This window comes from Enoplosus armatus, chromosome 13 (genome assembly GCF_043641665.1).
Source record: "Enoplosus armatus isolate fEnoArm2 chromosome 13, fEnoArm2.hap1, whole genome shotgun sequence".
NCBI classification, from domain to species: domain Eukaryota; kingdom Metazoa; phylum Chordata; class Actinopteri; order Centrarchiformes; family Enoplosidae; genus Enoplosus; species Enoplosus armatus.
The window spans coordinates 21,837,480-21,864,620 of record NC_092192.1 but is presented as its reverse complement, the minus strand read 5'-3'; the positions used below and the strand labels follow the sequence as shown (position 1 = coordinate 21,864,620).

General features: G+C 45.5%; 1 protein-coding gene across 1 annotated transcript; it reads left to right on the top strand.

Annotated features, from left to right (window-relative positions):
• The first annotated feature begins 406 nt into the window (after positions 1–406).
• arhgap32b (Rho GTPase activating protein 32b) lies at positions 407–25,460 on the top strand. Its single transcript, XM_070916842.1, has 15 exons — positions 407–457; positions 1,715–1,789; positions 12,517–12,666; positions 15,041–15,143; positions 15,780–15,924; positions 16,480–16,562; positions 16,923–17,030; positions 17,479–17,624; positions 17,731–17,932; positions 18,380–18,525; positions 18,652–18,726; positions 18,870–19,703; positions 20,035–20,708; positions 21,566–21,700; positions 21,749–25,460. Exons 2-15 carry the CDS (start codon positions 1,723–1,725, stop codon positions 23,942–23,944), a joined length of 5,064 nt encoding a protein of 1,687 aa, XP_070772943.1. The 5' UTR covers positions 407–457; positions 1,715–1,722; the 3' UTR covers positions 23,945–25,460.
• Positions 25,461–27,141: the final 1,681 nt, after the last annotated feature.

Below are 27,141 nucleotides of genomic sequence, written 5' to 3'. Positions count from 1 at the left end.
TGTAGATATCCTGAATACAGATCGTGTCACTGATTAGTTATGTTCAATCAGAAATATGTTCGTTGTTTGGTTTTTATTCAATTCAATCTTGGCCTATATTCTACACAGTAATAACCAAAGCCTAATGTTTGGTTTTCTAAAACCTGCAAATGCCCTGTTGTCCGTAATATTAACATGACTCAATGTTGACTCTGAAAGAGCAGATCCTGGATCAACTTTGTTATCAGTGGCAGGACAGATAACTAAATGTAATGGCGTTTAAGCTGCCTGTCTATGTGTCAGAACTGCACTGCTTGTTCACCTCTGCAATGCATCATTAATACTGTTGTCTCACCGCGCAGGGATGTACAGTTGTATTAGCATGTGTCTTGATTTGTTGCATTTGACTGTGACTCCTCTGCCTCAGCCTCCCCCTGCTCTGGCCTGCAGCCTGCTTCTTGGAGTCTCTTCCCTCCCTGTGCGTGTTGGTATACACACTTCATCCACCTGTCCACTCACTCCACCTTAACTCGCTCACACACACACACACACACACACACACACAACATGCATTTACACATTTGTGACATTTAGTTCCTTAGAGTTTGGATGTAGTTAAAGTTATAATCCTTAAGATTCCAGGGTTTGATTTGGTGACAGCCGTGGTCAGCGGTAGGAACAGCAAGGGCTGCAGACACATCCTTGAGCAGCTAACAGAAGAGCAACTGGTATATCTGTTTACACACACGCAGCCAAACAAACTGGCATTGTTTTAACAAAGATGTCCGTCAATAATTGGACTCTTTCCCCCATGCCGTGAGCACCCTCCATTTGATATCATGCTGCTCACAGTGTGAGTCGTTTTTCACACAACCGCAGGAAACAGTTAGCAGAAGTGGTTACCTTGCTGAGGTGTGCAGCCTTTCGCCTGCAGCTCTTCATCTAACAGTTCACTGCCGCTACCGCTGCTCCTGACTCTTCCATTATCCCCTGAAATGTTCTGTAGAAATGTTTTGTAGACACATTTTTTGAGGTTAGCGCTAACCTCAGTGAAAACATTTTTTTTGTGACTGCGTCACAACTAAAGCCAACTCGTGTTCCACCAGCTGAATGCTTTTAATATGAAGTAGCAGCAGCAGGAAATGTTGGCTTAGCATTAGCAGTGACTAAATACAGCTCTGATATGGTGTTAGGAGAGTCGGCATTAAACAGTGAGGCTGATATCAATCAGTCAAATTAAGAACAGTAACACTGGATTACATGCTGCGTAGGTAGGCTATTTGAATCTTGTGTGGGAATGGCGGACCCCGCCACCAACAAAGAAAACTACTATATGGAGAGTTAATTTCAGAAAGTGAATACACTTCATGGCCATTGCTGAATAAATGACAACCATGAATAGTAACAAAAACAGGGCTTGAATTCCTGAAAATCTTATGGATTATAACTTTAAAGTAGAAGTTCTCTCATGTAAGAAGACGTGTTTTATTGATGAATACACAGTTTCTTTTCTTCATGACTAAACTTTTTTTTTTTCATCTGTACACTGTCTCACAAATGCTTTAGCATCAAAGTATCATTTCTATGCAAAGCTGCTGACCTCACAGTCCCAAAGTACACAGTTGCTCTGTTCTCTAACTTGAAGTGCTTCTCTCCCTCTGCTGATTCTCTCACGTCTCCATCGCCCATCCATCCATCTGTCTGTTGGTCCATCTGTCCATGGGGCTGCATGCAGACTTGGAGATGGAGAGTGTAATACAGGACAGTGCATGGGTGGCCGACCCGCTAAACCACTACAGCCTAAGTTCAGGTAGACAAAATATCCTTTGGTGTGCCGCACCACCATCCCCTAACCAAAACCTAACTCCACAATCCCGAGTGATGTGTTTGCACTGTGTGACTCTAATACGACTAGTCTGTATACTTGTCACTGTAGCTTAAAACTGGGGGTGAAGCTTCACTCTTCACACAGGAAAATATTTGGTCTTGCATTACAAGAGGATGACCTCACGCAGCATAGTAAACTATCCTGTCTGTGACCTTTAACACACTTGTCCACATTATCGCTACACTTTAGCCTTTAGCCATATCTGGGTGTGCTTTAATAGTGGAAATAGGTATTTTTCCAGTGTGTGTTTGTGTGAACTTCCTCACTTTTAACTCACTTATAAGCTTCTATAAAAAAAAAAAGGTCTGTGTAATGCAAATAATGGTCATATTTAATTTTGTTACTTAAAATCCTTCACATTGCCTCTGCGTTGTCAGATTCTTCTTCTACTGCTGTATTTTGGATATGTTTCAGGTTTTTGTGCGAGTCCATTTTGCATGGCATAAAATACTGTATATAAAAGTTGTGGTGTAAAATGCAACCCCAATTTTCAAATGTTGCTCTCAAAAGAGAACAATCCTATTCCTCCAGCCCCTCTGTTCTTTGACTGTTTTCACCCCTCAAGTTGTATGCAAATGGCTTCAGGGGTGAGCCAGGTTACTACAGCATTTCTCAAAGCTGCTGAATGTACCCTGTGTCTGGACGGGGGCCAGCTGTGTTTGTGTGTGTCTGTTTGGTCGAGGCTGAAAGGCCACGGCAGGGGTGCCGTGGCGCTAGGTCTCGACCGGCCTTGATTTATTTAATCCTTTTACAATGAGGGGGCCTGTAAACCCATCCATTGAGCGTTAAGCTTTGTCCCGCAACAGTAAGAATCTCTGTCTCCCTCTCCATGGTGACTGAAAGAGCACATTCCTGCAGGGAGCCACACAGCATTGGAGAAATATGCTTGCTCTGCCTAGATCCACTCACCACTAACCTTTGCTGTTTCTCAGTAAAACCATGGAAATTGTTAACACGCTGCACTGCTCCAGCTAAAATCGAGGCGATAGAACCTCGGAGTTATTAGTCCTTTGCTCCATGTTCTCGTGTTGTGTTGCAGTGGCATCTGAGAACAGAGACTAAACTCTTCACAGCAAAAATAGGCTCTTTTGTTGACATCAATGTGAAAATAAATAGTTATGAGCTTTGGATAAAGGATGACAGTCAGCCTTCTTTCCTCCCCAGACAGCCCAATAGACCTGCCAGTTACTGACCCAGATGTAGAGCCCCCTCTGTTCCCCTCCTCAGTGTAGGCCTTCGTCATGTCTGGGGACCAGTGATTTGGGCAGCTGTGAGCATACGTGAGCCAAGACAGCTGGTTATGTGGACGAGAGAGGAAGGGAAATTGGGGGAGAGAATGTGTGAGACAGAGTAAGATTTGTCCTCCTGTTCCCGAGGATCTCAGATCATTTCCTGGTGCTCCAGTTTCTGTGCTGTGAAACTATGCAAGGTCCCTTGTGTAACTTGTTGCTCTGTAGCTTCAATAAGACACTGTTGTTATAGACAGCACCTTTTGTGTGGGGGAGGCCGCTTTTGATTACATACTAACAACTCGGGGCTGTGTTGTAAACCGAGTGCGCGCGCAAAGCACAAAGATCAGTTTTTACACCTTGGCTTCCCTCAGTGGACTTAGCTAGTGAGTATCTGCAGTTGCATTACACAGAGTTGTGTTGCGTCATTGTTGTGACGTGTCGCATTGGCTTCGGCGCTAAAACAAAACACTGTTGTTGCAAAGCTTCAAAGCTTACAGGCATTTAAGCAGCAGGTAGGAATTCAAATGTACAGCCGTGTTTATGTGTCAGACGGCATGGCGCTCTGCTCCTGGGCATTGAACTTGGCATGCAGCTGCTAAACGCGCTGCCTCGCTCGCTCCATGTCCCAGGGGTGAAACAGTCCATTCAGATCCATGCAAAACCGCAGCCGGATGATGCTTAAGCCAACACAAAGCGCTCACCCTGTTACATGCGATATGACATCAGGGCAGGAGCTCACTACTTCCTGTGTAGGTGTTTTTCCAGCACGTTTCTAATATTCTTCAGTCCTAAAGTCGAACTCCACCTGCTGCTTTACCGCCTCTACCGTGTCCATGGCAACCGAACCGCCTCCCTCTGTTCCAATAATGCCACAAATGTTGAATTTATTTATTTAGTTATTTTAAGGTATCATGACAAGCGTGTAAGGTAAAAAAGCACCATACAAAGTGGACAAATGAATCACTGTGTCTTGGCCTATAAGTGATAGCGTAGGAGACATACAGTATGACTATGATCCGAGCTGCACAGAACAAACTCTTTTGACTTTCTCAGTAATTTCCCCCAGCGCATGGAGTTAATGCTGAGTGATATTAGGGGAATTTTATAGAGCATTACATACACATGGAAGATGGATAGTGGTGGAAGAAGTATTCAGATCCTTTACTTAATTTGACATCGTTCTATTGGTGCTTTTATTTAAGAAACTCCATTACAAGTAAAGGCCCTGCGTTCCAAATCCTACCTAAATAGAAGTACAGAAGTATTATCAGCTAAATGAACTTAAAGTATCAAAAGAAAAAGTAGTGGTTCTGCAAAAGAACAGTGACTGATATATTATTATATATGGCATTATTCGATTGTTAATACTGATGCCTCAGTGTGTAAACAGCATGTTATACCAAATTACAAGTACCTTAAAAGTGTACAGTACAGTACTTGAGTAAAAATGGAAAACATCAGAACTTACATGCAAAGATACATTTGAGGATCAGCCCAAAGAAATGTTTGTCTTACTGTAGCTTCTTGTTAAACGCATGACAATTTGAAGCGATCACATGCTGCGAAAAAAGTCTGACTGTGGTCTTGTGATTCTAGACCAACAACAAATTAGTTTGACTTCATTTTGACTCTAAGGGACTAAGCTAGTTAAAGAATTAATAAGATAATGCTGTCAGGGGGGGGCCAGGGGGGGCCTCAGAAGGGAGAGCTGATTTAAAGTCAAGGCAAGGCAAAGCCATCCAATATGTTGTTTAAGTCGGACTGAATCATTCTGACAGTCAGCCAGTGTCAGCTTGGGGTCAGTCAGTCGGTCAGCAGTGTACGCAGTAAGAGTGTGAGGGTCTCTCTTTCCACCTGACACCACACCAGTTGGAGCCTGATGAGTTATTTGAATGATGAAGAAGAATGATAGGAAGTCATTTTTTGAAATTACTTACTTTTGAGTTTCTTTGAGTCTCAAGGGTTTATAACTATTTAATTTGAACCTTTATATACAGGTCTAGAATTACATAATTAGCCTATTCCTATAAGTATGTAATTACAAATTAAGCGATTTTTGACAGAGAATAAAAGCAGGAGCGTGTGTGTGTGTGTGTGTGTGTGTGTGTGTGTGTGTGTGTGTGTGTGTGTGTGTGTGTGTGTGTGTGTGTGTGTCATGTAAAGGAGTATTTTCCACTGTGTAAACCACCAGCTTGCCTCTTGCCTTGCCTGACTCCCGTGCTGCCTTCATATGCTGTCGGAAACATTAGAATCAAGCACATGTGCAAATCAGCCATGTAAATATGACTGGGAGGCAGGGGTTTGCTGTGTGAGCAACTGATGGCCAATAGAGATTTGTACATACAAAACCATCAGTAACATTCGTAACGCTATTCTTCTTGTAATACTGCAAGCACAAAGTAGCTCCAAACTGTTTCATCTAACATGAATGTAAAGATTTCCTGACTGTAGGACTAAAATGCAGCCAGGCTTTACTGCATTCACAGCCTCTGACCTAGGATGTGGGAGCTTAGAGGGAGCCCTTTACTGAGTTTTGGAGAAGAGGAGTGCTCTTCAGAAATCGAAAAGCACAGACTGCAGGCATGGCATCAAATATATATTGCTTTGATATATCAACTAAAAGTTGTTGTTCAGGTTCACCCATTGTCATGTTGACTTGATGTGAGATTTGCTTCAATAATACATTCCCAGTTTTGTAATACTACTGGGACCGGTTGTGTTCATATTTCCGGGAGCACTTCAAGGCAGCACGTGTGGGGGGCTGTAAACCAATCCGCTGGAGCGGAGCTTTGTGTGGACGCTGACGGAGCCGACAGAGAGACGGAGAGGAGAGTCCGCCGCGCCGCTCTACTCTGCTCTGCTCGTCGTGTCAAAACCTTCATCTTTTTTTTGGTATCTTTCTCACTTGGTTGCCGTTTTTGCGACTTTTCACGAGGTTGCGTCGCCATTTTGTTCAAGTTTAGCGACAGAAAAAGATAAGTGGATAGTTGTACTTTGGACTTTTTTTTTTTTTTTTTTGAAACCCAGTCATAAAGCCTCAAGGCAGGTCCAGCGTTATGGAGCGGAGGTAAGAAACTGCGTGTGAACTGTGTAGACTTCAACATTTGATATATTCGGTACAGTCTGTTGCTTTTTTTTTCTTTTTTAACAGTTAGCCTTGTGTCGTGTTTTATTGGGAATACTCTGTGTGAAGGGACAGCACTCTGAATGGTGGCAGGGGTTTCTCGCCCTGAAAGAAGTATGGAAAATATTGCTCCTTCCTCACATGACTCGTAATGTCTCCGTTTCTCTCTCGTAATAACTTATGAATAACACCCCCCCTCCCGTGTTGAAATATTTCTAATTATTCACTAATATCAGAATATCGTAGACTGAAAGTTTGAGAAAGATACAACACGAGGTTTTAGCAAAGTTTGACTTTTAAAATGCAGTTTTGGAATAACGAGTTTGTTTAGCTAAGAAAGAAGTTAGACATATTGAAATGTATAAAGTTTTATGTAACTGTTATATTTGTCAGGCATCTGAATGAACAATCAGCCAAGTCAAACCTGGTCTGACAGTACCAGGCAGTTTTCCATAGCTGACATTTGTATAAAAAAATAATTAGTTAATTGATAAGTTACTTTTTGTTTCTGATATTGTACTAATTGAATTTAGCAAAAAATGGCTTTGGAGGAGTCGCACCAGTTTTTGAGGTTCAGTGCTCTCTTGGTACTGATGCTGACATTTGTTGATGTCTCATGACCTCATGATTTCTGATGTGACAGTTTGACCATTAGGCATAATTATTGGGTGAGAAAACACAGGACCCAGCTGAGCCCCCCCCCCCCCCCCTCCCCAACTGAAGCTATGTTCACTGGTGCATTGAGAGATGGAACAATAACGCATTTTGCTCTTACCATCAGCACACACTTGGGCCCTCGTGTCCAAACAGAGGTCACTGTCACTCATGGCTGCCTTTTGACAGGCAGACACTGCTCTGTTGTTTACAGCCATCCAGAAACACCAGCAGGAGACGGTCAGGATGCGTTAATGGGTGTAAACACAGCGCGTCTCCCAGTGTTAATGTGCTGTCTTTTAGTTTGAGAAGAAATGCAAACATTACCTCTGTGGGGCTGTCACCTCTCAATGGACAAATGTCCTTTTTCCCCCAATGACTTCTATCAGGAAATGTTATTAATAACAGTCATTAAGTTGGCTTGTTAAGTTAAACTACTCAGGAAAAACTCCCTCAACTGTGTCTGTCACGATATAAGGATTTTGTACTTAGCACAGACATACCTGGTGATGAAAGTGACTAAGTGAATTCAATCATATTGATAAACAACTCTATATTTCTGCTTTACTGGCTCCCAGAAAGACCCAACTTAAATTTGAAGGACCCACCACAGCAAACAACACATTTAATCCTTTTAGAAAAGCTTTTGGTGCATCCACAAATCACTTTCCTGCCAAAACCCTTGTTCTCACAGCATGTCGATTTCTGAGACGGATGATGTAATTGCATCCTGCCCGTTCACATAATGATTTTATGAATTTAAAGCAGTGAACAGGAAGGCAGTTTGAGTTTTCCCGCTCCCTACGTGGGCGTGTGTGGCTATTGAGTCCTGAGGGGGGGGGTGTCGGCTGAAGTGAAAAGGGCTGAGCTGAGCCGTGATGAGAGCATTGTGAAGCCCCAAGGAGCTGCGGTCACACCTACTGGTGGTTGTGCATTCAGGGAACACTGACACGCACGGTAGTTGTATCAACTATCTCAGGCTGGAGTCTGCTGATTGGCTCTGTGGTGTCACTGCCCTGCTTTCGGGAGCAATGGCACATCTTTGCCGTGTTGCTATGAAGCTGGAATTTTCCTCCAATCTTTGTCCTTTTGAAAAGCTGCTCGCTCACTGAATGGAATGAGGCGCTCGGTTTGGGGTCGGAGCAGGGAAAGAGAGCATGATGTTTGCCAGTACGTCTGTAATTGCTCCTGCTGTAATGCTTGGCCTCTTTTCTCCTCATCACTGGGATCTCTTGTGTGTGTGTGTGGAGGGGGGGGGGCGCTCGTCATAGTCGCACATTCAGTTAAGAGGTGTAACTGAAACCTGCTCGTGCTCCTCAGGCATTAGATTGTATCTGTTATATATGCAAATGCAAGACATAGGCTATTGGCTGTAATTTCCCTAGCTGTGTACATCTGGGCCCCGCCCCCCTCCTCTTGTGTCACATGTCAACAACGTACCATCAGATTGCATGAGTTCTGCAAATATCCTACAGAAAGTATATTCTACAGAAACCATTTTATCTCACCTGTGTGTGTGTGTGTGTGTGTGTGTGTGTGTGTGTGTGTGTGTGTTAAAGGGGCACTCCACCAATTTTACACATGAAGATCTGTTTGCCAGTCATGGTTTGAACCGCTCAGCCTGTGAAAACAGTCAGTATGATGTCTTCTGAGCCTCTGGGGGACCTCTGTCAAGTCTGAGAAATTGAGCTTGAGATTACAAATGTGTAATTGAATGCCTGTGATACAAACTGGAGGTGTGGAGTTTGAAAGACATGGGTGTTTACCAGACAGGGAGGGTCTAAGAAAAGACACTTGAAGACAAGACTTTGAAAGTGCAATACTAAGTCGTTGGAATACCCCTTTAAACGCCCCCAAGCAATAAATCTTGTAATTAGAAGCACATGAAGGCTTTATCAGTCCCACTATCCCTAAATGAAATGCCTTTATCCAGCTGGATTTCAGCAGCGAGTGTGTCAGAGGCAGTTTCAGTGCTGAGCGTGCTCGAGGAGCCGCTGGCCCCCAGGCTGTCATCTGCCTTGACAGTAAGCAGATGGGAGTCTCCGTCCGTCCTCTGGAGAGTCATGCCTGTCATTGCACTCCTCTTCCTCACGTCTTACAGTCAGTCTGGGCTCCTAAATAAAAGAGACGTGTCGGTGTAAAGCCAACACAGTCACACAGTCAGCCCCCCCCCCCCTCCTCTACATGACACTAAAGGGCCTTTTTCATGCCTTAAGAGTGAGTAAACAAAGCTGCCTCAGCGGTTTTGTCTGCGGGTACAGCAGCGCAGGAGGAATTTCTCCGCAAGGGGTGGGGGGGGTTGTAGCTCAACTTTTCCTTGAAATGCAACGATGGGTCTTGTTTGCGGATGCTGGCGCGGAGGCCGGCGGTTGATTCAGAATTGATTGTCCTACTTCAGTAAAATGGCACGCCACAGAGAGACTTAGGACTCAAAAGTTTGGTTCAAGCATTATTTATTTGCAGGAGTGAGGTAGTTATAAATCAGTCTTGGTTTGTTTATTTTGGGATACTGTTTGTGTGTGTGTGTGTGTGTGTGTGTGTGTGTGTGTGTGTGTGTGTGTGAGCGTCAGCCCAAATAATTCAACTTCAACACTAACTGACAGGATAGATTTAATTATCATCTAGAAAAAAAACTGAAATGACAGAATGCATCTCACAGTGTGAGTAAAGTGTCCGGTTAGTGGGTAGATGGGTAGACATGTAAAGAATGGATGTGTGGACCTAATTTCATTTAAGTTATTTTTAACAATCATGTGTTTGGATGTTAACCTAAACCGTGTCCAGTTTTTTTTTTCTCATTGATACTTAAACAATTACTCCGCTGACGTAACACTTTCGGACCCACGATGGACAGTTTTTTTAAAAAAGGATCAAAATAAATTCAGTAGAACCAGAGCTATCTTTTTTCATCACACACATTTTTCTCCACAAAAATTACCCACAATGCCTTGAGATTCAGGGGTGTTATGCTAGTAGCGGCTAATGTAGCCTGGAGCTGCTAGCCTCGAGCAGAGATGAGGAGCGGGGCTACAGAGGTCTGCTCACTGACTCCACACTCCCAGATTTTTTTGCATTTTCACAATTGTTGTCTTCAATCCCATCTGACTCAAGTGACATCACTTGAGGACGTTCATCAGGCTTCAAACTGCTCCCTGTGGAGACATGCGAGGCTTTATACAACTGTTTTCACATACGCAGCAGTCCTCCCCAAGACTTTGTCTTGTAAAATCAGTGAGTTCCTCTGTTACATTTACAATCTTAGTTGCGGTTTCTACTCGTCCTTGACATGTGTTTGATTTCAAAAAGCAAATGTGAGTGAAAATGTCACTGAACATAATTTCCTGCCCACAGTATTTTTTCATGCGCTGTCACTGTTTGCATACATTTTTGTTAGTATTCTGCCAACACAATGAGCAACTGTACAATTAATTCAGCTACAAAGTAACCTTCCATTCCCATCAGCTCATTAGTTTCACTCTGGTCTTGATGTTTGCATTCTAAATGTACTCGATGGACTGTCAATTAAGCCTGCTGCACGCAATTTTTCTCCACGGTGTACATTTAGCATGCAAAGCAGGCAGCCTCTCATTAATTTCTACCTAATGGTCTGTGGGCAAGAGGGCCCAGTCTCACATAGTAGATGTTTTGGGATGGCTCTTTGAAATAATAATATTTGTAACAGCACATGTGCATGCTTCGTGATGCTGTGCAGGTCTCTATAAATTAATCATAGTACCATCACGTCTGGTAAATCTTTGCTTAGACGCTGCCTTGACACTTTTATTGTATTGTTGTTATCTTTTGAGCACAGTTCAGCCTCAGCTTTCTTTAACTCAGCTTGTTTTGTTTGTAGAGATGGAGTTTGGCGAGCACTGGCCTACTTTCAGTTGTTCTGCAGTTGAAGCAGAGCTCAGCTTGGCACAGCATACTGAAAGTGTGCCTCTCCAAATACAAGTTATTTATCTGATTGAATTGTAAAATGCGCTTTTCTTTAAATTAGCAACCTCTGCGTTTGTGTCGGTCGGAAGTCTGGAGCTGGTAAAGTGAATATGATGTCAAGGCTGTGAAACACATGAGAAGTGGAGGGGTTGTGATCGTGACTGTGTTTATAATCAGTTAAAGGAATGCGCTCTGGAATATAAATAAAAAAAACTGATGCGACGAAGCAGTTTTTCCACTTTCCAGATGGTGGTGTGGCTGAAAGAACACAGTGATCCTAGATCGGTAGGTCATGGATGTTTTTATTGCCGTCCTCAGTAGTAAACTTTCAGGGTTCCTGGCTTTTTGTTTGAGACCGTGCGCACTGCCAGTTTAAATGTTTCAGATTTCAGGAGCGTGGCTGCCGATTGCTCCTCAATCATTTATTGGCCTCCAGGATTCAGAGTGGATGGTTGTGCTGTGGAAAACTGCAGAGAGAAAGGAATGATAGGAGAGTTGTTCGTCAAAGTCAGTGTCAAGGGCGTCAAGATTCAAGAGGATCAAAGAGAGACAACTAGAAAAAGGGTGAGATCCACAGAACAGAGAGACGAAAGAGATGAGAGTGGACTGGGAGACATTGTCTTATTCTTTGGGATGCTTTAGGTCTGAGTGGAAAGCTTTACAGTGCTGTGAAGGTGTGGAAAACCGAGAGAAAGGGGCGACTGATGCTGCTTTAAGAGCTCACCTGGGAAAGATCCTCTAAATATCAGGATTAGTAGGCTCCTCCTCTTCACAGAGAGAGCTTTGTATTATGAATATACTTGAATACTCAACTCGGTAAACAGTGAGAAGATGGTGAAATAGTTTTAACCCTGCAGGCAAACTGTTTTGCTCTCCAACCCTGACATTTGACTGATTTACAATAGCGCACCCACTGTCACTGAGAAATGGCGTGTTGAATGCACTATGACACATGTTTGGTCGGTCAGTGGAAAACTTCAGATTGAAACTGTTTGTTTTTGTGTCTGTTTAACCAAGACTGATAAGATAACTGAACTCAATCCTCAGTTAAAGGGAAATTGATGCTTTCATCAGACAAGCTCAGTTCATCGGAGTCAAGTCAACTGACCCAAGAGTGGAAAAACACTCTGTATACTGTCATCTCACCAGTGGCCGACGATGTGTGATTTTTCAGTGAAGATTCTTTGAACAAACGTCTGGAGTTGAGGCCGGCTCCATTGTTCCCCCTTCAAAAAAAAAAAAAAAAAGCCGATTGTTTGATTCACTTGATAGCCTTTGCTCTCTCTAAAGCAGAGAAAACATGGTGTGTAGTTTAAGAAGATTATGACCCTTTCCCAGACATAGTATCTGATTATTGCGGTTTGGGTTTTTAAGTAGGTCTGCTCCTTTTTTTTTGTCTTGTTTTGAAGGGGAGCAGAGGACACTGGTATTGGATGTGGAGGATTCCTTTGTAGTTGCCTGGGAGGTGGTATTTAAGAACGAAGCTTTTGCCTCAAGGAAACTACACACGCATAAAGGAAGGGTTTGCATTAGAATGAAGCTGAAATGCACAATGGGACAACCCTGAGCAGCTTGTATGGGGTTTCACTCCGGTGCACAGACAGACCTTGTGTGAAAGCCCAGCCAGCGTCAAACCCACACTTACTGTAGAGTAGTATGCACTTGTGTAAGAGGTCTAAGATGTGTCCTTCCTTCCTCAGTGTCTAAGAAGCACGGGAAGCTGATCACCTTCTTGCGCTCCTTCATGAAGTCCAGGCCCACCAAGCAGAAGCTGAAGCAGAGAGGCATCCTCCGGGAGAGGGTGTTCGGCTGTGACCTGGGAGAGCACCTCCTCAACTCAGGACATGATGGTGAGAAAATGCACACACCTGAGAGATTTCTTTTTTTTTCTTTTAAGTCATGTCACACTCACTACTGTACTCTGCTCCTATGGGTTTGTCCTTTTAGCAGAGATGCTGTTTTCATTCACTTACCATATCCAGGCGTTCCACTTTGCTGTCAATGAAACTCAACAATCCCTGCAGAGTTTTCACATTAAAAGTCTTCCTGGGTGCCTGGTAGTTTACATAAACAGACTGACATTTTGAGAGATACGATTGTTGGCTTTCTTGCCGAGAGTTGGATCAGAAGATCGATGCCACTCTCGTCACAGCCAGCAGTCAATTAGCTTAGCATAGCGCAAAGACTGGAAGCAGTGGCAAACAGCTAGCCTGGGTCTGTCCAAAGGTAACACAGTCTGTTTAATCTGTGCAAAAACCAAAGTGTAAAAACAACAAGTTGTGGTTTCACAGGGGGTTATTTGACTCTGCTGTCATGTGAATACCAGCTTTAATTTGAGAATTTGTTATGTTTAGTAAGACACAGTAGTTTCAGTGACGTCATGATTGTCAGAGCTCAGTGTGTGTTCATATTTTGTAGGAGACAAGTTTTCCACCCCAAACACACCTGCTGCTCCCTCCGTTCCAGCTTCTGAGCTAATGGTTTTTAGGTGAAAGTCATCATGTACCTTCTCACACACTGTATGTAAACACCAGCTCTGGTTGTAATTAAGATATGTGCTGGGCTGAAGTCCATCATTTATCTACATTTATCTGCTGCCGCCACATTGATTTCCTGCGCTCTGAGCAGCGCGGCGTCTGGCAGGTGAGCTAATGTGATGTCCTCACTGACAGAGTGGGAGGATAATGGTCTCCTGATACTTTGTAACATCAGTTTCAACCACAGTAATGTCGCTACTCTCCTGTTGAAGCTTGATCAATAACTTCATTTCACTTCATGTTGACACCAACTTGAAAACCCATTTATTCATGTTAATGGATCATACTCTGTGTCAGGACATGAATGGTTCTCATCTCGCAAGCGCATTAGCTCACAGCCATCACACCGAGTCCCGTCCATTTTAACGAGCCTCTGGTCACAGATCAGCATCGCAGTCGCACATTCATGGGTGAAGAAGTCAATCCTTGACCTCTGTGAGATCCTGACGTAGAGAGATAAGACACTCTATCACACTTGGTGGGGTCAAAGGTGTTCTGACTGCTTCAGTGACAGTAAGAAATGTGGAGTGAATGATTCTGTAGTTTATAAGTAGAGCACTGAATCTTAGCGCAGTTTCAACAGACAGCTAGACGTCGAACAACACACTGAGACTTTGGAAAACAACAAAAAGCCTCTGCTCCATGAAATTTATTTTGCTTTCAGAAATCTCCAATAACTCCTTGTGCTTCAGTCACATTCTGAGTGGCATGCCGGCCAAAGGACCGATCAGGGACTGTTAAAGAGGGATCTGCCTACATGGTCCGATGATGAGAGACCACCCGGCATATCTCTTGCTAGCTTAGTGACACAGTTGAAAGCTGATGCTGTTTTAACTCAAATTTAAGAGGAAGAGTTCTTGTTGCGCGTCCAACACTGACTCCACATTCAAACACACGTGTATCTGTGTGATAAGAGGACCTCATAACAGAATGTTCCTACGAGAAGGACTCGGAGAGGATTTGTCCACCCTCACTGTCCTCTCCTCTGCTGCAGAATGCCAGCTAGTTTCCTCAAACCTCGCCTTGTTTTCTCTTTCGCTATGTGTGGAATTCGTCTGAACAGCTGCTTCGGCGAGTGTCCCACTCTCTGTCATCATCTATATGATGTGTGAGCTGTGGGAGGCCTGGGAGCCTCCTTATATATACACACACACGCACACACACACCATCCTTATCTCTCCCCCCCCCCACACACACACACACAGATAAATAACATGTCTGTGTGATTCATGGTTGCTGAAGGAGCAGGAAGAAGCTCTATGTTTTTCTGAGGTTTTTCCTTTTTTGTCTGTCCATCTCTTAACACACAATCACTGGCATTGTGTTTTGAAGCCGAGCATGTGTGATTGGCTGCCTCGCTCACACACAACAACATGTTCTCTGACGGTTTGCTTCATCCAGAAAACTGCATCGATGTAGAAAGTAGGTTAAAGGCCGACCAAAAGCGCCAAATATAGGAAGCTCCTCGGGATATATTCGTGTCTACTTCACAGGGTTCAAATGTTTCCACCCTCAGCGCGAAAAGTGCCTTTTCCCTCCAAAAGCACTAGAAAGTCAGTTATTCACACTCCGTACTCGCACATCAAAAAGGAAAGTCATGCTATCCTTGACCCTGTAGCGCTCAGCGAAGACTGGACAAATATTGACTGATGTGTTATGTGATGACATGCTGTTTTTCTCTTCACAGTGCCCCAGGTCCTCAAGAGCTGCACCGAGTTCATCGAGAAGCACGGTGTGGTGGACGGCATCTACCGCCTCTCTGGAATTGCCTCAAATATCCAGAAATTGCGGTGGGACACACACACACACACACACACACTCCTTATTTATTCCAGTATTTAGTGTCTATCTCTGTGCACGCTCCTTCCACAGCACTCATCTAAAGGCTGATAACGTGAATTGCATGTAGGATTACTGTCTCTGTGAAAGACAGAAAACATGATGACATGTGGTGTGTTTTACTATCTAATGTTGTCACACCAGGAGAAGAATTTGTACTTTGGTAATCTGAGTGTTTGGCTTACAAAAGGCGACATCCCGTATGTGCTGTGGACATGCAGTGGACATGGAGTTTTGTTGTGCTATGCTGCGAGGTGTGTAAGGGTAATGCTGTGTTGACATGTAAATAGATAGGATTGTGCCCGCTTGTGTGGGGAGGACCACTTCTACAGTTTGAAGTAGATTTTCTCACTAAACTCCCTCTCAACAGTGAAACGTCCAGGTGGAGCCTAAGATTGATTTGTTTTGACTTTTAACAGCAATGTAGGCACATGTCAATAGCATTCTCCTCTAAAACACTGCTGAAATGCGGCTTGACTTCATGTCTCGTATCCATCCGTCAAACTGCAGCTGTCATTCCATCGATGCCTTTTTCTTCAGAAGAAGTTAGCTTGACTCTCCCTCTCTCTCCCTCTCTATTCCATCAGGCACGAGTTTGACTCTGAGCAGATCCCCGACCTGACCAAAGATGTTTACATCCAGGACATCCACTGCGTTGGCTCGCTGTGTAAGCTCTACTTCAGAGAGCTGCCCAACCCGCTGCTCACCTACCAGCTCTATGAGAAATTCTCTGTAAGCAAAGCCTTACGCACCACTTTCTTACACTAATGTGTGGGTACAAGTCTGCTAACTATTACAGCGCCTGACTTTTTAGGTTGTTTGTTGTGCTCACTGATTCCCCAGAGAACACTGATGGGATGTGACTGACAGTACTGATTTCAAATTTGTGCTTGATCTCTTTTGGGAAGAAGGGACATTTCTCAGATTTATCTTAAAGGAATTCTTCACATTTATCTCACAGTTATGAGTCACTTAACACCCCTGAAATCATAGCATTGTACTTCCACACCCTGTCATTATAAATATAGCAAACCGCTCTCTGTGTGACTTGGAATAAAAACTTTCTCCAAGCACAACAGAGCCGTCCCTGAAGACGAAGTAAATGTTTGCTGGTTGTTATGGCAGCTGGGGGGTGGTGGTGGCGGCTGCAGGCCGATGTCCCCCCTGTGCTCCATGTAGCAGCGTGAACCTGGGATGACTAAGTGAATGAGCCTGATGTTGATACACTGACACGTCCCACTCTTAATCTCCCTCTCCCCATCTCTCCCCTTTGTTGTCACCCTGAAGGAGGCCGTATCAGCAGCAACAGACGAAGAGCGACTCATCAAAATCCATGATGTCATCCAGCAGCTTCCTCCGCCGCATTACAGGTCAGTGTGGAGGCACACTGCCCCCCTGTGGCAGGCACAGGAACTTCCAGATTACAGATGCGCATTCACATCAGTAGTGTGTGTCTGTTGATGTTAAAATCAAGGGTTCTTGTTCTGCCACACTGCATTGAATGGAATCATTTAACAGGTCCCAGCTGACCTTTGTGTTGGTGATGATGAATTGTATTTCCCTTCCTTTGTGAAAGCATACAAATGCTAATTTCTAAGTGACATTCTTCGGGGATTTGAGCACATAGTGAAATATTGATGCTCTGAAGAAGTAGCTCTATCATGGCCATTAGTCTGCACATCACTAGAGGGAGCCAATTAAATCAGAATAAGTGAATATTTGATTTGCAGGACCCTGGAGTTCCTCATGAGACACCTTTCCCGCTTGGCAGCGTTCAGCTACATCACCAACATGCACAGCAAGAACCTGGCCATTGTCTGGGCGCCCAACCTGCTGAGGTGAGATGCCGTCCAGCTCCATAGAATGTTCTGTGTATGCATGTATTTCATTGTGGTGAGTACTCTGTAAATCATCACCTAAAAGCTGTGTTGATTGACTGTAAAGTACCCTGTTACTTGAGTGATTTCTTTGTATAACAACATAATTCTAATGCTCTAACTTTAGCGTATATGTAGTTGAGCTTATATGGGGGGCATTAACGATTTCTCAGACTTGAGTCAGCCATGTAATGACTCTAATGGGCTCTGTGCAGCAGAAAGTGCCGTGTCTCCTGCTTTGAATGAGTCATTCTGCCTGAATGGAAGGATTTAAGCAGCTGTTTGTGGGAGGGTGCTGATCAACTCATCAAGTGCAGGAAATGTTATTTCAAAATTCTTGAAGCTGAACACTTTTTTTTTACTAAATCAAATGTAATGCTTCCCTTTTCGCTGTTTGTCCATGATTCAGGTCAAAGCAGATTGAATCTGCCTGCTTCAGCGGCACAGCGGCCTTCATGGAAGTCCGAATCCAGTCGGTGGTGGTGGAGTTCATCCTCAACCATGTGGATGTTCTCTTCAGCACTAAACTCAGCTCACTAATACGAGAGGGAGCAGGTGTGTACAGGCAGCGGTTAGATAAGACCCCGGCCCAAAATTTGTTGTGGAATCACTACCCACTACTGCTTCTACTTGAGCAATAAACACTGTTCCACATCACCAGGTCACAACTCACTGTCGCGGCCCAAATCCCTGCTGGTTTCATCGCCCTCTACTAAACTTCTGACTCTGGAGGAGGCCCAGGCCAGGACCCAGGCTCAGATCAACTCTCCGGTCACTGAAGACAGCAAGTACATTGAGGTGGGCGAAGGTCCTGCTGCCCTGCAGGGCAAGTTCCACACTGTCATCGAGTTTCCCATGGAGAGGTTTGTTAACTCTTCTTCCTGTTATGCCATTTAATGACTTCTTCTAAAAACCAATTCATGTAAAATCTAAATTTAGACAGAGACACGGACATTTATCTTACAGTGCAGATCTACTGTAGCTATTGTAGCAAAAGACATGCATTTGAATGTTGGTTGGACTTAAATAATAATGCTGGGATGTGTCTCCCTCTGCTGGTTGCTGGGTAAGACTGCAGGCAGAGTCATTTTCCTCCAGATCTGCTGTCTCCAGTGTCAGGTTTTGGCACATATTTCCTAGAAATGAAGATGATCTGATTTTACTCACGTATAGTTTAAAAAGCAGTTAAAAACACATTCATGTGATTATTCTGTCCCTGTGTCTCGGGATCTGTCATTGAGATTTCTATGCAAGTTAAGGAGACTTAACTGTTCCCTGCCTGCTTGTCCACTACCATTTTCTAATCACAGGAAGAGGCCTCCTATTAAATCTAAGAAGTCTCCCGTGGGCAGTTGGCGTTCCTTCTTCAACCTGGGCAAGTCTTCCTCCATGTCCAAGCGCAAGCTGCACCGCAACCCCAGTGAGCCCAATGAACTAAAGGCCATGGCCCTCGCTGGTGAGTCCTCCCTCCACTGCTGGAATGGGAACAGTGAATTTTTCAGTCACCTCACAACTGCAATGAGAAGAGCTTATTTGACTAAACAAGGCTGAATGCTGATACCTGATAATTATTATGCTCCAGGAGGCAGAGGAGACACGGCAACATTAAGATCGGCCAAAAGTGAAGAGTCACTGAGCTCCCTGCACAATGTTGAAGGTAATCATTTGTGTTTTCCAGTTCACTTTGCCTCAGCAGCAACTTTAATCAGTCAGTGCTGCCCATAGCTTACACTAAATGCTCTTTCTACAGTGCAGCCAAATGTTTTACATGGGGCCTTTTATATTCTTTTCCTCCTCCAGGCGAGTCCAAGGTGTACCGTCCTCGGCGGCCGCGCTCCAGCAGCGATGCCCTGTCAGCCTCCTTCAACGGCGAGCTGCTGGACAGCCGGCAGCACTGCAACTCCTACGACAACCTTGATGCCACCGAGGACAGCGACGGAGACGACGGGCCCATCTGTGTGCCTGCCCTCATCTCACCTCCCCGCTCAGCAGGTGAAGACGTGGACCTCAGCCCGCCAGACATTGGCATGGCATCCTTGGACTTTGACCCCATGTCTTTCCAGTGCAGTCTCCCCGACACCTCCTATGCCTTCCCCCTTGATGACTCACCAGCCGGGGCCGAGGGCTCCACGTTAAAGAGGAGCCCGGGCAGCTTCTGTGGCAAGACCAATGGCTCTGACTTCATCTCTGCCACCTTCCTGGGCAGCTTGACCTCCCCCTTGTTGTCCACGGACTTCATCCGGGCTGCCGGAGAGAAGGCGGAGAGCAAGAAACTGACCACTTCCTATTCTTACACTGATAAACCCACACAGGCTGTGTCACCTATTAAATGTGGGAAGACCACTAGTTTGACACCATTGGCCACTTCAGAGCTTTTCTCTACAGAGATGCCGGACAAGAATACCGCTGGACAGGCTGTCTCTCCACAGCCATTATCTCCTCCTTCAGTAGCCAAGGACTCTCCTCCCCTGATGGGCAGTGGGCTGCTGAGGGCAGCAGAGCCGTCGCTTAGTGAAGCTTTCCAAATGGAGCTGCACTCTAAGCTGGCAGCCTTTGACAGCATGGACAGTCGAGAGCTGAAGGGAGAGGAGAGTGTACAGCAGGCGCCAGCTGCCAGCAGCCAAGAGCACCAAGGTAGGGAGCAGAGAATTACCTTTTTAAGTGTGGTTTTTGGCATTTTCTGACTTGTCACTCTTTTGTTTACACTAAAATAGGGTGATAAATCATGCCATTAAATATACAAATGCCTTCTTTCTAGGTTTAGTCTCCCAGGTTTGCACGGATTTCATCTTATATAAATCTTTTCATATGATGCCTGAACATCAGGCGTAACTCTTCCCCTCTTTCCTGCTCTTGAAGCACCTTAAAACCAGCCTGCCTGCTGTCGTTTCTTTTCTTCACCTACTGCTCTCTTGCTTACCCATTCTTCAACTATAGATCCCTTGTATTTTTGTGTCCCTGCTAGGAGTCGTAGCTCCGGACTCTTCAAAGGACCTCACCCCTCGTTCCCTCAGCTCTACAGCTCCCACTGCTGCCCTTCCTCCTCCTCCTCCCCCTCCTAAAAACGCTGCCCGCATGTTGGCCCTAGCCCTCGCTGAGTCTGCCCAGCAGGTCTCCATTCAGTCTCAGTCTCGGCCCTCTGAGCCCTCCACACCAGTGTCCCCTCTGCAGCCACAGGAGGCCTGTAACTTCCAGGACCCGCCACATCCACTGGTCCCACATTTCCAGACTTCTAAGGAGGAAGGAGCAGGGAGAGGAAGTTCCCCACCACCAAACACCACTGCCCTGACTGTCCCCACAGCCTCTTCTTATCCCTCCACTTTCAGTCCAGCAATCAAGCAGCAGCCGCTAGAGTTAACCAGCACGATTACCAAGCCATCAGACAGTGCCAAGTCCTCTACAACTGCACCTGGAACACGGCCCGACACAGACTCCACCCCTCCAGGCACTCCTTTTTACAAGTGTGCCCCACTCACCAGTCCAACCAGCCTGACTTCTCCAACCAGGAAAAGTCCAGAAAGGCAGCAGCCTGTCACGGGACAGGTCCCAGTCCGTACCAGCTCATCCAGTACCACTCCAGCCACCACCCCCAGTGGCAGCTGCAAAGACACTGGAGTCTTACCACAGCCTGCTCCTGAGGTAAGCATCAAATGGTGTATTGTGATATTGAGCTGCATTAAGCGTGACCCAAATGTATTAATAAGTCATATGCAGCATAACATAAGCGGGTAAGTAGCCACTTTTTGAGAAATACACTTATTTGCTGTCTTGCCGAGAGTTAGATGAGAAGATCGATTTGACTCATCTCTTCACATTAAATATGAAGCTACAGGCAGCAGGCGGTTAGCTTAGCTCAAAGACTGAAGACAGGGGGAAACAGCTTGCCTGACTCTGTGCAAAGGGGGGAAAAAATCCTCCCAGCACCTTGAAAGATCACAAATGAACACGTTTTATCTTGTATGTCTTCCTGGTGCCTTTGGACAGAGCCAGGTTAGCTGTTTCCAGTCTTTATGCTATGCTAAGCTAAGTGTCCCACCGTTCTAGCGACATATTTAGCACACAGACACGAGAGTGGGAGTCAATCTTCTCACGTAACTCTCTGCAAGACTTCAAAAGTGTATTTGTGTAGAATGACTGTTCCTTTAACTCATATGATTCTTAGGATTAATTAGGTGAGGAATGACCTGTGCTCTTTTGTCACTGGCAGTGTTTTGGCCGCTGGCACTCATTATCGTGCTGTATCGTATTACAAGTCTATTAAGTCTTAGAAGTCCTGCACACTATGCTGTACGACATGCAGCGTGAGTGTTTGTGGCACTTTGCCATAGGGGTCTTTTTTGGCCTACATAGGTAATGTTTTGATTCAGCCAAAGTATGCCTACACCACGAGGCACCACTACTGGACACTGGACAGCACGTAGCTGAGGTGTGTGTGTGGGGTTTGGTGTTTATGATAACAGTAAATAAGGGACTGTTTTTGTTGTGTTTTGTCTCAGGTCAAACCAGAGGAGACTGCACCGCCCCCAATCCTTCCAAAACCATCAGAACAGCCACCTCCCAAAGTACAAAAGCCCAAAAGGCAGGCTGTCTCACTGCCCCAGCATCAAACACAAACTCAGATACAGCCTCATGTTCCATCACAGCCTCATCCACAGTCTCATCCACAGTCTCATCCACAGCCTCAGACACAGCCTCATCCACAGTCTCATCCACAGTCTCATCCACAGCCTCAGACACAGCCTCATCCACAGCCTCATCCACAGTCTCATCCACCATCACAGCCTCACACACATCCCCAGACACAGGTCCAACCCCAAACCCAACCCCAGCCCCTCTCAAAGGCCAGTGCAAGAGTGGCCCCCACCTCTGCTGAGCCTGTTGAGAAGCCTTGGGAGGCCATAAAGCCGGTACAGCCCTGTACAGAGTCTGCGAAGTACCACGACTCGTACGGAACCACACCTCCAGCCCCTCCTGTCCGCACCATAGAGAGCAAACTGGCCACAGCAGCACTCAGCCAAAGTGAAGCCTACCATATCCTGGGCGAGGGCCCTGCGCCTGGCCATCTGGAGGATGCTCTGCCTCACCATCCTCTTTCTCCTCGCAAACCTTCCACGCACCAGCCAGCCTACCTGTACCACACGAAAGGAGAGCCGGTCTTAATTGAGCCTCCAGGATCAGCGTACTACCACCAGAGGCCCGTTCCTCTGGGCCCGCAGTCCATGCCACACCACTACCGGCCAGACAGCGTCCCCCCACACCTCTCTTTTGTGTCCAAATCTGAGCCTCAGATACCTTACAGCGCCCGAGTAGACAACAGATACAGCACTTTAGGTCCCAGGTCCTACCACCACTCTATAAAGTCGAGAGGAAACCCCCGCAGTGTGTACGTGTCGCCAGGGCCAGGGCACCAGGGTTATAGCCATGACAGAACCCACGGCTATCCCACCATCCGCAGAGTGCACTCACTCCATGTACCTTCTACTATCCGCTCAGTGCCCATCCAAAGGACAGAAGTTCCCCCTGATGACGATATATTCTTTTACCACCGGCCCGTGTATCAGTGCAAAGCCTACCAGCAGCCCCCGCAGCAGTCCTCCTCACAAGCCGACTACCACGTCACCCAGCTGCAGCCTTACTTTGAGAATGGACGGGTTCAGTATCGCTACAGTCCGTACTCCGGTTCAAGCCCTTTGGAGGCGCCTTACTATGACATTGACCCTTACGGCACCATTCGAGTCCGGCACGTCCACTCCTACGGCAGCCGAGATCCCGGAGCCGTTGCTGGCCGACCAGGTGGAAAGGCGGCTGGGTACCACTACCTCGCTCAGCACGTTCTCCCACCTGGGAAGGAGCACAGCTTTGTGAGCAGGGACATGCCCCCTGGTCACGGGACCAACGAAGCTGCTGCTTACCTCGCTTGGGACCCCGAGGAGTCAGAAAGGGTCCGGATGCACTCCATCCGGAGGGAGAGCAGGGCCAGACAGAAGATTAAAGGCCCTGTCCTTTCTCAGTACGACAACGTCGGCTTGTTTGCACCAGCAGATATATCGGGGTATGAAACCCTGCACCTGCGCAGTAAATCTGACCCAGGTAAAGCTGTGCTGGTTGCAGCCGAGAGCAAAGACGGGCGCTACCTCCCCAGACACATGGTGTCGGACCCTGACGTCCTCATGTACATGGAGACTGACATGCACGCGCAGGGCAGCACGGCGGGCGACAAGTCAGACGGGCTCGCCAAGCAAAGCAGTTCCAAGAAATGCCAGTCCTCTCACTCCCTTCCAGCTACCCTGAGCCACAGCCTCTCCCAGCAGCCAGAGGGTGGCCGACACGAGGCCAAGTACGAGACCGGAGACGACAAGCCGGGTGGAGACAGCAGCAGGTCTAAACACTGGCAGCAGGAGTATCCCAACAAGAAGAACTTCCAACCACGCTACGAGTGTCCTGATTCTGACCACCACCAGAGTAAAGTGAAAACACCAAGCGGCCACCACAGTACAGACGACCAGCCATCCCCCAGGGAACAACTTGCCCGCTCCAAACCGGAGCGATCACACAGCGTCCGAGAGCAGCAGCAGCAGCAGCAGCAGCAGCAGCAGCACTACAGCCAGGGAAAACCTGAACTGGACAGGGACTACTCGTATCCGAAACACAGCACTAAAACGACGCAGTCCCACTACGACAACTTGGACGATTACCACCCAGTACCTCAGCCTCAGGCCCCTGTTCAAACACGTGGAGGCTCCAGCTCCTACCCCGCCCCCGGATTCACAGTGAGCCACAGCAACAGGGCGTACTCCACAGCACTGGGCCAGGGAGCCTTTATCCAAACTGACCTGGCCCTGCAGAGGCCAGAGACAGAGATACGTACGGAATGAAGCGCGACGTGTGAAATTATCTTTAGCTGTGTAGAGGGAGGACTTTGTTGAGCTACGGTTGAGCAGCCTCTGCAGGACAGTGGACTGTTGTATCACCAATATTTTTGCTCCTCTGTATTTTTAATGAATTGTAAAGAAAATTGTAAGACTTTTTACAGAAAGTCCTGAATGTACCTGAAATTATTGTCTAAGAGGTCATATTATTGATTGATTGCGATAGTAGCCGGTCATAAATGTATATGATATAAAAGACGTAAGGTACTTTTAACAGGAACCACAAAAATGTAAAATATATATATGAATAGAATCACTAGTAAAAAGGGATTTTTTTTTTAGTTGAATTTTGTTTTTGTTTTTTTCTTCTGGGTGTGGCGCTGGGTATGAGCATCAACTGGGATTAAGGTTTGCATTTTAGAAATGCATGCACTCTATCTCTTACAGAACAGTTCTGCGTACTTCACTATTCATTGCGTTCTTTCTGGATGTTACAGCACAAGTTATTGAAGGAGGATACATGTAGGTCATCGCACCCTCCCTCTGCTAATATGTACACAAGTTGGTGTCCATGTTTGTTTTGAAGAATCCGACTGGGTGTGGAGTTTGATAAGGAGCTGCAGTGGGTTACCTTCGGTTTAATATAGTGGTTATCAATGTCTTAGTTTCTCTGTGACTGTGCCATTTTTATGTAACTTTACTATAAACAGATTTCAATGACTTCTAATGGAATGTTTTGGTACTTGTTTGTTCTTCATTGGAAGAGGGACCAAACGACTTGGCGCAGTTGTTGCACATACGGGATAAAGAGGGGAAGATGGATGAATGCCTGTTTAGATTTGTAAGAGGTTATTTTTATTTTGTCTTTTTGTTTCGTTTTTTTCTCCCATCACATTCACGGTACTTTCATGAACTGGACTAACTGAATAAAGCTGAAAACATTTTCCTCTCCAAACAACGTGGTGACGAACATGTTGCCGCTGCTTTGTGGGGGGTGGTGGGGGGGGGGGGACAACAACTTGGTGATGAGCCTTAAATTTTGTTCCTACAGACCATATTTTGTTTACTGTCATTGTCATAATGCACAAACATTGTGATATCTAAATTTAAGATCACTTTTGATGATTCTTGACAGTTCAGGGTTGACGGGTCTCACTAGGCTCTGCTTGCAATGAGGGAGGGAAATGTTGTTTTAAGATATCTGGGGGCCATTTATTTTCAGGCTGGAAATCGATGTATCGTACATTCATCTGGTATTATACTACATGCCCTTTTGGTCCACCATAATGTATGGATTACAATATGTTTCAATATGTCCAAATCCAGGTTGTACTCTGTAACTGTTTGACTTCTATATCGCTTGCAGGTTTTGCTCCTCTTGCCTTATCTAAAGCCTCTACCTTTTCAGATGGGGCATTGAAGTAAGGCACTGTGTACTTGAATGTGAAAACACTCCTGTCTCAAACTAGAGGTATCTAAAGTTAGATATGAAACAAATAAAACTGTTCAGGAATAGCTATAATCCATGTCTTTTTAATATGTGCTTGATGTTGCTAATGCACCCATGCTTGGTTCAGTCGGACAAAAGAATCGGCTACTCAGCCCCCACCCCCCCACCCCAAACTGTCATTTGCTACTGCAGAAACTCATTCACTCTTTCATCAAATCCAGGTTTAATCACGGCAACAGCATCCTATGGCGCAGCTCCCTAAGTCCTCCATAAACTACTGAAGTTTGCTCACGTCATGCACCCGTACCCGCTCCAGAGACCTCCGCTGGGCCCCCAGTCAAATTCCAAAGTGTCTGTAAAATCCTCACCACTACCTACAAGGCCCTAACTCCTCCCTACCTTGCTGATCTCACCTGGTCCCACTTACTTTCCCTGCCAAAGTTATTCTTTCTTTCAAAAGAAAAAAGGGGGCATTTAGCATTTACACCCGAGATGAGTTACCATATTTCAGCTAGATGGCCCTAAATGATACCCCTGTTTCAGTAAACATCCACCCTGCTGAGGAGTCCTTGAGCAGGACACTGAATTCTTACCTGCACCAGCCCCCCCCCCCCCCCCCCCCCCTTAAGGTTTTATGATTCATGGCATATTTGACTCATCTTTTTGATTGCCGTCCAGTTGCGCTAAAGGTGTTGAGAGCTGTGTAACTTCATCATCAGCCATGATTTTATGGGTGGAGTGAGGCACAAACCATCGGGATAAGGCTGCTAAAGTTTACTTTTAATTTCCAAGATTACACCTGGCATCCTACAGTTTGAATGCTAACTGCTGTGATGTGATGAGGTGAGTACTAATAACACGTGATCAAATAAGAGTTCTTGGTGTGTTTTCAAAGGAAGCTAAATTAGGACTTTTTACATGAGGCCAGTAGGGGGCACTACAAGTGATTAGAAAACTGATTTGACTGCTCCAGGGCAAAACATCCGTCCAAACATGAAGACTGGTCATGAATGGTTAATAAGCCTTTCAGCATGAGTGTGTGGAGCTTGGCCCTAATCCTAACCCTAACCCTATATGTAGAAATGATCATGCCATCACAAGGCCGTAACCTTTGCCATGCAGGCCTGAACTCATGCATTGCAACCTAACATGCTCATATTCCCTGTTTCATATCATGGCCAGTGAGGTGATCAGGGAGATCAAACTCCACTTGGTGAATATCAGAACTCGCCATATTGACTAATACTTCTGTAATCATGTAGATACAGATTTAACAACATTCAAAATGTTGGTTGTTTTTTTTTATCTCTATACTCTTGGAAGCTTAAGTATAAGTAACAATGTTGTCAGCAATTTAGTTCAAACCAACAATTTTATGATAATCAAAAGTGAAGGCGTGTTCTTGTTCATTCATATGTGAGTGTGAGATGGATCCTTGTATTTTCTGTTGGAATTTCTGGAAGAAAATTGTGCGTCGCTCTCTCAGGGTGTACATGCACTACATACATACAACTGGGTGTCCTTTAAATTTGAAAATGTGCCCTTATTTACATAATTAAAAAAATAATAATAACTTGGAGACCCACTTGCTGGATCTTATTAATTTGATTCATTCACTGTTACGTTCTACTATTTTTTTTTTTCATTCTCAAATACATAAATATATCAAACATTATATAAGAATTATACTGACGTGGTGGAAGAAGTACTCTGATCATTCAAGTAATAGCATCAAAAGTACAAGTCCTCATTG